The following is an 11634-nucleotide window of genomic DNA, read 5'->3' on the forward strand; positions in this document are numbered from 1 at the left end:
TTTTATCAGGCCCAAACATACAGGCTATGAGGCTCATAATGTCCACTTTTTGTTGAGATGGTGAAATTGAGTCCAATTAACACACTTTTTGATATTGTCTCAACAAAACATAATATTTTCAACTTCACAAATGTTTACACATTTTATTCACACAACACATGTATCAGATTCAATTATGTTGTAAGATGTCCCTGTTATTTTGACCACATGTGGTAATTTTCTGGCAGGTATTTAAAATCTGGAAGATATCAGACTGAATGATGTGATAACTATAAAGCTGCACTAGAGGAAATAAACAGGCACACAAGGAGAATAATAAGAGCTTCCTCTTGCAGGAAGACTGAAATCGTGACTGTTACATCTCAATGTGCAAGAGTCAGATTACATTACATTGTACACATGTTCAAATCATTTCCTCCACTTCCTATATAAATTATATAACACTAGAAAAGTCTTACATATGTTTCATTCACTTATATATTGTGTAATATGTATTACATTTTTTTTAGAATGAGTTTAAATGAGTGCAAACAACTTCCATTAAAGTGTTAACCTTGATCAAAAGATAAGGCAGGTGTGAAAACCTCAACCTCTACAAAGGGTGCTCCACAATCTTGCAGCACAGGAATGCATGTGCATGAAAAGACGTTCAAGAGCAAGCAAGTGCAACACACTGTCCTGCGACAGCTTCCAGCTGCTTCTACTACTAAATCACAGTTTTAAAGTTGGTGTGTTTTGAACACAGACCATCAAGCACAGCAATAAACACATATATCAAATTATTTAGTTTTTCCTTTTATTACATTTTAGATTGTCAAATGTTACCATCAGAAGCAGCTTACAGCATTTTCCATACAAAATGTGAACACAGGCAGTTTTTATTAATTATCAAAATGTTCCAAAAATACAATAATTGGCTTGTTAAAGTGAAAGCATTTTGTTAAATTCTATTCAGACAGATTTTGGAAGTCTAATGTGAATGGGAATTATCTGCTAACTACATTTAAAGACCTTGTGGTCCTATGAGACTTGGGTCATATTCAACACAGGCGGTCTGCAATTACACTAAACCAGCATTGTTTTTCATTACCACAAGGTGCTACCAGGGGAGAGATATAAAGAAACACATGTAATAAGAACCAGAAGTATGCTGCCAACATATTAACAATTAAAAAAAAAAAAAAAAAACTTTTGTAAACATACCGAATTGCAAGGAAACCCAACTGTAAAATCAGCTGCATCTATATTGTAACATCACAGCCAGGGTACACAGGAACCAATATGCTTGTTTAAGTCGGACACTGTTTCCAGCTGCGCAGAGGGTTAATCTGAACACAAGTAAACATGCAGTAGGATGTCCTTATCTCTCATAAGGTATGACTTAGGACTGGATGCACCTTTTTTCAGTCTGCTGACATGAGCCGAAGCAACCGTCTACAGCAGAACTGTGCACATGTTAGTCAATACAAACATCGAACAGTAACCATAAGTTTGGATGGCAAAGGTGAATAACTACCCTATGGAACGCGTGAGTGGCAAAATTCAACTAAAACTTATGAGAGACAACTGATATTATCATTGATCAAATACAAACTTTAAAAGTTCAGTAAAAAAAGGTCTCAAACATAAGTACATTAAGTTGCACTTTTCTAAAACAGAGGAACGGCTTGCATTTCTCTCCTCATGTAACACTACTTCTCAATCCAGAACGTTTGAGAATCAAGGCTTCAAAGAAAGCAGCACAATGTGAATATTGTTTATTGCTGATCACTTCCTGTCACTACTGATCAGACGTATTACACTACAGCACTAAAATGCGCTTTGATTTTCAATTTTTTTTTCACTTCACTGACACAAGGGCAGTGTGATAAGAATTACATATACCTCAATATCAAACCCTTTACATTGCAATGGATTATGTTTTAGTATACAGCATTTCCATTCATCCTGTCTCCAATAACTGGTTTGTTACTGTGAGGCAGATGAACACGTTGTCAGTGATAAAAATACAACAGTAAGATAATCACTGTTGCACATCTTTCTGTTCAGCCTCTTCACAGTTTGCATGTGACTAGATGAGTGATGTAACCCAATATTTACGCCCAAAGCAACGGTTTTGTTTGGGCTAGGTTTAGGACAGTAACACAGAGGCATCGGTTAGAGGTTGAAACCTGAAACCATTTGCCTTTCCGGTGTTTACATCCACAGCAACAAGGCTTTGAAGAGCTGATCAGCCTGCTGTTTACTTCGGTCAAGGGTCAACTCTCAGGACCTCTGTGAGTTTTAAGCCCATCGTGTTGAATCCATCGCTACGAGGGCACCCTAGTCAGTTTTTGAAGGCCCCGTAGCGGCTGGCTTTACTAATGAAGTTCTTGAGCAGCTCGTGGTCCATGTCTGCAAAGGCCTGGGTCTGCGTCACAGCTGTTAGGTGGTTGACGCAAAACTTGAAGCAGAACTCCTCCAGGTCCTAAAAATGAAGAGGGCTGTCTGGTCAGTGCTAATGAGTACAACTGACTAGCTACTGAGAAGCCCCTCACCACACCATGGTGTTTGATTGTGTGTCAGGGGCTATAAGCTTACCCGCGCCTCATACTTGACAGCAGCAGAGAGCAGAGTGATGGCGTTCTCCTCAGAGATGCCTCTCTTGATTGTTTCCTGGCACAGCCTCTTCAGCCTCGTCTCTCTGTAAAACGTAGCTAGGTCTAGCAACCCTGCACGACACAAGGACAACGTTGTGTTTAGGATTTCTGCTCTGACTTGTTTTTTCTAGTGCTCTCAGTGTGTAAAGGACCGAGGTCCACGGCTGGGCTTACCAATAGCATCCTCTGGTGGCAGGTTAATGGTATCTGTGTAGAGGTACTCCAGAAAGGCTCGGTATACCAGGTATGAGAACTGATGGATTTCTATGGAGTCCTCATCTGTTTCATTCAGCAGTGCACGAAAATGTTCACACCTGGAGAGGAAAGAAGAAGGGGACGCTACTCACATGACATCATGCTAAAAGAATGCCAATGTAGGCCATGATAAACTTCTATTATTTTTCCTATATTTGTTCCTTATAGCCTTCTGAATTACAAATACTGTTCACCATATTTTCAAATTTTCCTAACTGCTAACCTCTACTGGCTCAAAACACTGCCTCTCTATCGTTTCTTCTGAGGACACGGTCGAACAAACAACCGAGTCTTGGTTCTCTGAGTGCATCTCAAACATATCATTTGCATGGGATCTTGGCAAAGCAGGCGTTTTGCGCCGCCGCGTATTCGTGTGAGCGCGTGCTCTAAGGTTGATGTCGCAGACAGTCTGGCTCCTTCCTACTGACAGTGCAAAAGAGCAAAGCACTGGAATGCAGATACTCTGTGTCCAAGTGTGGTTATAAAAAGAAAAACGGGAAACAATAGGTCTGTCTTTGCTTCCACATGACATTTACAGGAAAGACAAGGAAACACTGTCTAACAGATGGTGTTTAAATATAGGACTATAGGAGGAGCAGGCAGTAAATATATGTTTAATACATTATCACAGAGGAAAAACAGCTCAGTGTGTCATCATGAATGAACAATTAACAAAATTATTTTCTGTCTTGATTTTGTGTTTCTATAATTAACAATCACGCAATTCTGCGACATCAAAGCGTTTTACTGTTCCCCTGAAAATCCCAGTGCGGTGCACCGAGCGCCGTCATTACTCATGACCAAGCACAGCCTCTGAATGTGAAAAATACACTCATGTGATCAAAATGAAAGTCAAAATGGAGAAATGGACTGCTCCAGTGAGGAAGAAAGGGAAACCATCTAAAAAGAAAAAAAAATACATGCTGTATAATCAGAGTCGACAAGAAAATAGCGCAGTGGCTCAACATCAGAGAAGAAAACCTGAAAGATTATCATCTGCACCCAAAGTAATGAAGCAGTAACTTTTTCACTTTCTGTAAATAAGGACCACAGTAAGCCGGGAAGTATATTCTTGACAAAATAAAAATATTGTTTGTCTGTGAGTAAGTCCGGCTCAAAATTTTGCACACGTCACACACCTCACCAAACACATACCAGTTCCTCGAAATGTCACTTTATTTGATGGGAAGTGTGTTTCTGGTTCATTTTTCAAGGAGTACATTGCACTAAACAGTGAAAAGTATACATTAAGTTGCAAAAACTGAAGGTGAGAATATAATCAGAACTGCATTATTTAGCTGAACATTTGTGATTTATGCCTATTTGCAAAATAATCATAATAAAAAAGGAGCAGGAGTTCACATTATATTCTTTCAGGGTGCGGGTTTTCTGTACCTGATTTTTAGCAGGGCTTTGTGAACATGGATACACTTCCCATCAACCAAGAACTTCAGGTCTGAAATCTCTGGACTGTCAAACTCCTTCTTCAAAGACTGGGCAACAGTCAGGTAGTCATCACCATCTGGTATAAAGACAGAAAAAGTAGTTTGTTTTGTTTTTATAGAGAGAATAAAAACATGAATGAGGCCTGTCTTTGTAACTGGGTAAGTGCTAGATTATGTCTATTTTACTGTAAAAAAAATAGCTATATTTAGCTTTAAAGATTAAGAAAAACTTGTTTGAGTAGGTCAGACATATGTTTATATATATCTATATTACACCTTTGTAAAATGTATACACAATCTCAGACATGACAATTAAAAATGATGCCTTTAGACCCTCCAGATATGACTATACATAGACATTGCATGCCTTGTATGTTTATGAACAGATTTCTCACAGAGATGTCATTAACTTCCCAAATTGGAGCATTACCAAAGAATGGAAATCTTTAAGTGACATGTTTATGCTTCTTTAGTCTGAGTTCAAATTAGATCAATGGGTAGACAGAATTTCCTGTTTATTTGTTAGACCGGCTCCCGGGATCCATTACTATGACACAAAGATATGTGCCCAAATTCCATCTGAGCGGTCAGTCAGATGGTAAACTGGACAATGTCGGATGGTCCAAATTCCCACATAATTACTGAGAAAGTTTGAGATGTCAGGCTCTTCTTCAGTTTTAGAAATCTTTCTATTCCTATAACGCTCTTACCTACTGACAGGAGGTGCCACGTGACTGCTGGTGTGGCGAAACAGGCGAACACATCGTCTGTGCTGCTGAAATGGGTGAGGTGGGGGCTGGCCACAGCCTGACCTCGACACTGACCCCACATCAGAACCTGGCCGCTCTGGGTCTTGGCAGCAGACGTGTGGCTGGTGTGACATGCAGCTACCTCCACTATCCTGTGACAAAAAAAAAAAAAAAACAGAATCCAGACCTCAAACTACTACTAATGTACAAATGTTTTACATAGACTGTATGTTGTAATGTATAAAGATGATGGACAAAGGCATGAAAGGATTCATCTCTCAGGACCGTGTCATGTTGCCCTTAGTGACCTGATGTAGTGGCAGAAAGGTGTCACTGCTAATTTAGGCTGGTGTTAAGACACAAAGTACTAACCTCTCCTTGTCTGTGTTTATTAGGGTGGGAAGAGCTTGGTTACTCTTATTGCCCGTTCCCAACTGCCCATATGAGTTGGCTCCCCAGGCGTAAACAAACCCTTCATCTGTAAGTGCCAATGTATGTGCGTATCCACAAGCAACCTGTATATGGAGGAAAGAGTGGAATTAGGCTGAATGATAACTGGAATACATCATCAAAAAAAAAAGCTGTATGAGATTCATCCGTCGCTAGGCTCTTACCTGGATGATGTTGACACCTTGGAGAGCAGCGATCCTGCATGGGGTCTGCTGATTTCCATTGTTGCCCAGACCTAACTGTCCGTTGCAATTGTAGCCCCAACCGTAGATCTACAAAAGGAGCACAAATTGGTGCAACTTTTGGATGCGTGGGGACATCTGGGTGAAAATCAGCTCAAAGTGATCTGATATTTTTATATAATCTGTGCACAAATTGTCTCACAAACATCTTATGCTTGAGTGTGATATAAATTTGCATCAGTCAACCCACTTCAAAAAAAAAACTAAAGGCTGCTGACTGTCAAATTTTTGGCCTTCTGACGGCACTGATCCACATCTGCAGATTGACGTCAGCCGTTACCTCTCCATTGTCCAGTACAGCCATAGAGCAGAGCTGACCACAGGCTATGTTGACCACCACTTTGTTCTGCAGGCAGCTGCTGACCCGGCGTGGCGTTGGCTGGTTGGCAGTAGACCCTGAACCGACTTGGCCTGAGTTGTTGTAACCCCACGCGTACACCTGAATACAGAGATAAAATGTTCACCGTCCTAAAAAAAAATACACAGATTAAGCCGCCAGCGACTAAAGAGAGGACGTAAGTGAAGATGAATTACCTCTCCATCAGTTGTGAGGGCGATAGTATGGTGGGAGCCACAGGCCACCTCTGTCACTCTCTTGCTAAGGAGATTGGTGGACACCAGGGCAGGGGTCAGTCCGTGGTTGGTGGTCCCGTTGCCAAGTTGGCTGTAGCCATTGTGGCCCCAAGCAAACACCTCTCCATCTGCACAGCAGCAGGCAAACTCTCTTTCATGTTGTCTCAGTAGTTAATATTTTATGAACAGATAAGAAGTGGACCTCACATGATTTGTAGCAGAGACTCAGCACTGCTGTTATTAGATATCACGAGGGATGGAAATTTTGTTTGAATGGTGTTTATGACATAATAATAGCTTGATACAAAGAGAAAATAGCAAAAAAAAGAAATAGAGTGAGAGAGAGAAACTAAACTGAAACTTGTATATCATATTAATATTAATTTCAATGGTCAGAAAACACTGATTGTGCCTTTAAGGGTTACATTAAATACATTTTGTCTACTTTTTGATGTGACACTGTGCTATTAGTTTACCAACAAATACCAAAAGGGCAACTTTTCCCACCAAAACACACTTAAATTACACTTGCATCCTATTTTAGTATGTATCATTATGTTTGTCTGTAATGTTATTCCGATGCCTCTTGAGGAAATTCCCCCTCAAGGACAAATATGAATTTTCTGAACTGGATTACCTGAAGTAGCGACAACCACATGTGGTCCTGTTCCATAGCTTAGGGACACAATCTTCTTTCCACACAGGACGTCAATCCTGCGCGGCTCGATAGTGCTTTGAAGATCTCCGAGCCCTAAACAGCCGCTGCAGTTGGTGCCCAAAGCAAAGACCTGCAAAGACCAGAAATCACTGTTGAAATGCTACTGATGCTAATAAATGATACAGTTAATGCAACATTCTGATGTTTATATAATTATTCCCCAGTAAACACAAAATATTTGGTGAGAGGACACACTGGGAAGAGAGTAGGGGTGATCTTGGGATGGTTCGGGATTGGAACAGTTTCTGATGTTTTAAGAAAGCGGGGCGTTTTTTAAAGTTTGGTTCTTTTGTCAGTGCTTGAAGAACGAGATTAGCTGATCGAAAAACATGGTTTGGTGTAATTTATGGTCGCGCATGCATCCTCTCCTCTCTGTCTTTCTCTCCTCTGCTGTGTCGACCGAGGGCAACCGAGCAGATTAGAGAGGCTGCGGTGGAGAGAGTGACCCCAGGTGTAGTGAAAAATAACTCCAGTTGAGGGCAACTATGCTCGTTACTGTAACCTTTGGGAGTAAAAAGCCAATAACAGTAATTTAGACAAACACCTGCTCAAAAATCATAAATTTGTAGAAATATTTCCAACTGTTTTGTCTGCAGTCTCCCATCCACCGCTGGTATGTTTTTTACACAACCATAGCATGTCTGGTGTGCTAAGAGTGAATTGTTATGAGCTAAGCTAGCTTAATTGGCCATATATCTAAAAAATGAGATAAATCCTTATAAACTTACTGGCTGTGACGGCCGTCCCCACTCCCTCTGCTAGCGCTACCTGCCAGGCAGTAGATCCACATTAGCAGCAGAGGGAGGATGAATGAGTGATAATGACGGATTTCAGTGTTCTTCAGTCTTTCTAAACTTCACAGGGTTTTGATGTCAGAAATATTATTATTTTGTTTTTTTAAATTTTTGTTTCTAGGGAGATAGTATTGAGTTTATATTGTGACACTGTTGTAAACATCGCTGTTGCTGCCCTATAAACTCTTTATGGTTATATTTATACTATAAATACATTCTAATCCTGTTTTGGATTTATTCTTTTTTTTAAATAATATACTGTGTGTTTTTGTAATGAAAAAGAACTGATAAGAATATTGATAAAGACCCAGAGTATTGATAAGAGTAGTAGTATGGATAAAAGTCTAATGATATTTATCCTTAGAGGAGACTAAACAATATTAACATTTGTGTGATTTTAATAATGGTTAAGTCAAAAGTGTAAAAATCCATTCACAGTATCTGTGTTAAAACTTCATTTTTAAAACTTTCACATTTTCTGAAGCCTAAAATTTAAGAAAATAGTGAAAAATGTCTCAATCCAAGAGCCCAAGATAACCTGTTCCAATTGGATGTTTTGACAATGACATTTCTGTCAATTAACTTATTGATTAATGGAATAATTGTTTCAGCACTATTCATACTGAACTACTGCTGCAACCAATCTTGAATCTTTTGATTTCCAAACTGTGTGTAAGCTGTATAAAATCAACTTAAGTCAAAACTGTGCTCTCAGGCCAAACTCAGTGTAACGTACACCAACATTTTAAGTGAAATCAACTTGATTACATTTTTTTAATACTGCATTTTACTGCTGAAACATAAACTGTTTGGGCCCCAGGGACAAACAACTGAGCAAGAGCGGAAAGATGAGGCATGCAGCAGTACACCTTTCCGCAGGATAAAAATGGAGCTTGCTCGGGTATTAGGCCTATATGGCTAAAGATAGCCTCATTCTATCTGCTTATCCCTGTGCCTGGAACTGCACCTTGTATCAACCGGAGAGCGAGAGGCTTCCAGCATTTTTCTACCTACTTCTAAACAGAAGATAAACAAACCAATATTATCATAAGGGAAAATCAAGTCTATCAAGTCTCGCAATACAACTTCTAGTAAAGAGGATTAAACCACTGTTGCTTAAAGCTCAAGCGTTACCTCATCATTAACTGTGACATAGAGGGCTTCATTTGCAGCGCTGCCAAAGACACAAGCCTGCCGGATAAGCCGAAGTTCCTCAGGAGGAAGGAGTGCAAAGACTGGCCACTTCCCCACGTCCAGCATACTACTCAGCTGTTAAATAAGGAGAAAACACAGTCAAACAGATGTGAATATAAGTCATCCAGTACTTATGGGGTGTGAAAAGATAGAACAGATTCATAAGGCAACGTCAGATACCGCAAAGGAGTCAAACAGGAATATGGTCTCACGGTTGACATCATAAAGCTATTAATAAAATATTAATGGCAATACAAACCACTCCTGTTGTTGTTGTTTTTATGGTGCAGTTACTGCACATGTCTGACAAAAATCAGACCAAAAGAAGGACAAATGAATATATCACGAGGGGAGAAACTGTAAATAGGAAGTTATATATTGTCCAGTCTGCAGCGACAAATGCATGAAGTAATAACTGAGAGGATAAAGTATCCACAGGTGTTTCCAGCAGCACAGACAGCAACTGAGCCCAGTTTTGTAGACAGATTAAAACATGTATGCCTGTTGACTACGGTAAACCCATTACCGTGTATTTACTTTAGGAATGAGTGAAGTCCATGTTATGTCATCCCTGAATGTTTCATTGCTCTACTATATCTAAATCCTGGCACAAGACTGCCAACACGATGGCGAAGGGCATGTCAAGAGTGCACTCCTCTTCAATTTACATCATAACCAGACCACATAAAATGGATTTGAAATGGGTTGTCTAAGCCGTTGAATTTAATGAAGATCAATCATCAGCTCGTCAGTTTCTCAAGGATCAATATATGCCCCTACAACCCACTTGTCTTGTTGTTAAGAGCTGCCTTTCTCCAAACTCATATTAGGCTAAGTAAAAGCTAATTGCACATGAAAGGGAATAACGTGCTTAATATGACAACTCTTAGCAATTGAACGCTAAGTTATAATGATAAGCACCGTGCGGTTCTGTATCATAACAACAACCACCAAAGTGTCAAAATGCTGTTAAAAATGTTCTCTTTGACATACTGTCATATCTCCCAGGACTACAGTGAGTGTTTCCAAATATAGCCAATAATATGAAACAGCACTTAGCATGAACCCTTCTCTTCCCAAACACGGCTTTCAAAAAAAATGTTGACTGCTTCAAATGAACAGACAACGCCTTAAGTTAGGGCAAAACGCCAAAGGGGATACAAACAAAACAACGTATAAAAAACACGGCATGTTGCTTTGTGCAGCTTGCAGCTTAGGTTAACAAGCTAACAACATAACAAGTTGCTAACGCTGCATCTACCATGAGCGTTAACTATGAGCTAAAACAGCGCTATCCAACACAAATCATGAAGCTAGTAAGCGAAAACTGTCGGCGTTACCTTGCTGTTGTTTTAGCTAGTATTTCGTCCGCGATGTCGTTTTCTAATCGACGGTGACACTGAAATTTTGCCAACCCACATATTTGGCAAGTCAGGTCGCTGAGGGAATCATCTCCGCAGTCAGGTATGGGTCCCGGTGTTTCCCACAGGTTGAGAATTTACTTGGTGGTGGTGGGTGGCGCGGTGTGTGACCGACGTGCATGCAGAGACTCAGGGGGGGAGAGTGTAAACCAGGTTACTTTGTATAGCTACAATTTACAACGTCCCCTAAACGCCTCAACTACAGACTATCGTAGACACTATAATTTACCAGTTTTCCTTAAACGCCTCACATACAGACAATCGGTAGACGCTAGGTAAGCGGCTGCGCACAGAGAAGCCTTTAGTCCCCACTCACTTACTGCAGCACGCATCTCAGACAGATTTTATCTACCTGGGTGGGTCGCTTAAGTAGAGTCTATGTATGGGAAACGCTGGGACCTTCACATCTGATGCTGGGGTTGCACGTTGTTTTGATTAATCTGGCTTGCTACACAACCGAGTGAAAAAATAGACACCACTACTTAGTGTAGTGCGATGGTGCGTTCACCGACAATCGGAGTTTGGAATTTCTAAAATTTACCATATTTACCAAGATTCTGAAGGATTTCCAATCAAGGTTAATTGCCATTTACTAATTTATAGTAATGAACTTCATAACTTTACAACATCAGCGGCTTTGTTCATCATCATTATTATTGTTATTATTATTATTATTGATGATTATGATGATGATAATAATAATAGTATTGTTATTAGTTGTACTATTATTGTTATATTATTATTATTATTAGTAGTAGTAGTAGTAATAGTAGTTGTAGTAGTAGTAATAGGCCTATAATTAGTATTTGTGAGGTTGTTCATAGTGCTAACACGATCAAATACAAAAATCTACAATAACAAAAATTAGTTGATTGTATTCCATTTGTAAAATCACGTCAGTGATTGAGTGCAAATGAAAAAACGAAGAAAAAAAACCTCATATAGGTTACTATCCTAATGAGGGCGAGATTTGAAACTGTCTGGGTGATAATACTGGAGAGAGGTTGTGTAGTTTATTTAATTTGTATGTATTCAAGTTGTATTGATTTTAGCACTGATTGGAAATGAATCTTAGGCTACACATTTGAACAACTAGCATTATGTAAAAACTAAAAATATGTTCTGTTCATCTGTCCTCACATGCATCTGATGCA

The 11634-nt window shown here is 39.6% G+C and overlaps 1 protein-coding gene across 3 annotated transcripts; it reads right to left on the minus strand.

The window, feature by feature from the left end:
* Positions 1-779: 779 nt before the first annotated feature.
* On the minus strand, positions 780-10925 carry rcbtb2 (regulator of chromosome condensation (RCC1) and BTB (POZ) domain containing protein 2). 3 transcript variants are annotated; one of them, XM_042415422.1, is made up of 12 exons: positions 10833-10925; positions 9000-9134; positions 6991-7141; positions 6315-6481; positions 6061-6219; positions 5703-5810; positions 5461-5603; positions 5050-5240; positions 4290-4416; positions 2814-2953; positions 2581-2711; positions 780-2467 (listed from the first exon to the last, which is right to left on the minus strand). In XM_042415422.1, the coding sequence occupies exons 2-12, from the start codon at positions 9123-9125 to the stop codon at positions 2327-2329; spliced, it is 1584 nt and encodes a 527-aa protein (XP_042271356.1). In that variant the 5' UTR covers positions 9126-9134; positions 10833-10925; the 3' UTR covers positions 780-2326. The 3 variants fall into 3 exon arrangements, with proteins under 3 accessions (XP_042271356.1, XP_042271357.1, XP_042271354.1); XM_042415423.1 differs by lacking the exon at positions 10833-10925 and adding an exon at positions 10400-10723 and having other exon boundaries at positions 780-2483; XM_042415420.1 differs by lacking the exon at positions 10833-10925 and adding an exon at positions 10400-10709.
* Between the last annotated feature and the right edge of the window lie 709 nt (positions 10926-11634).

The sequence above is a fragment of the Thunnus maccoyii genome, chromosome 6, assembly GCF_910596095.1.
Source record: "Thunnus maccoyii chromosome 6, fThuMac1.1, whole genome shotgun sequence".
Lineage (NCBI taxonomy): Eukaryota > Metazoa > Chordata > Actinopteri > Scombriformes > Scombridae > Thunnus > Thunnus maccoyii.

Bases quoted from the DNA above. Each gene is read 5' to 3' on its own strand.
- rcbtb2 (XM_042415422.1), bottom strand. From the start codon at position 9,125: ATGCTGGACGTGGGGAAGTGGCCAGTCTTTGCACTCCTTCCTCCTGAG. The intron at 5,811-6,060 runs GTAACGGCTGAC...CTCCTTTTGTAG, and splicing joins CTGTACTGGACAATGGAGAG to ATCTACGGTTGGGGCTACAA. The intron at 2,712-2,813 runs GTAAGCCCAGCC...TGTGTCGTGCAG, and splicing joins GCCACCAGAGGATGCTATTG to GGTTGCTAGACCTAGCTACG.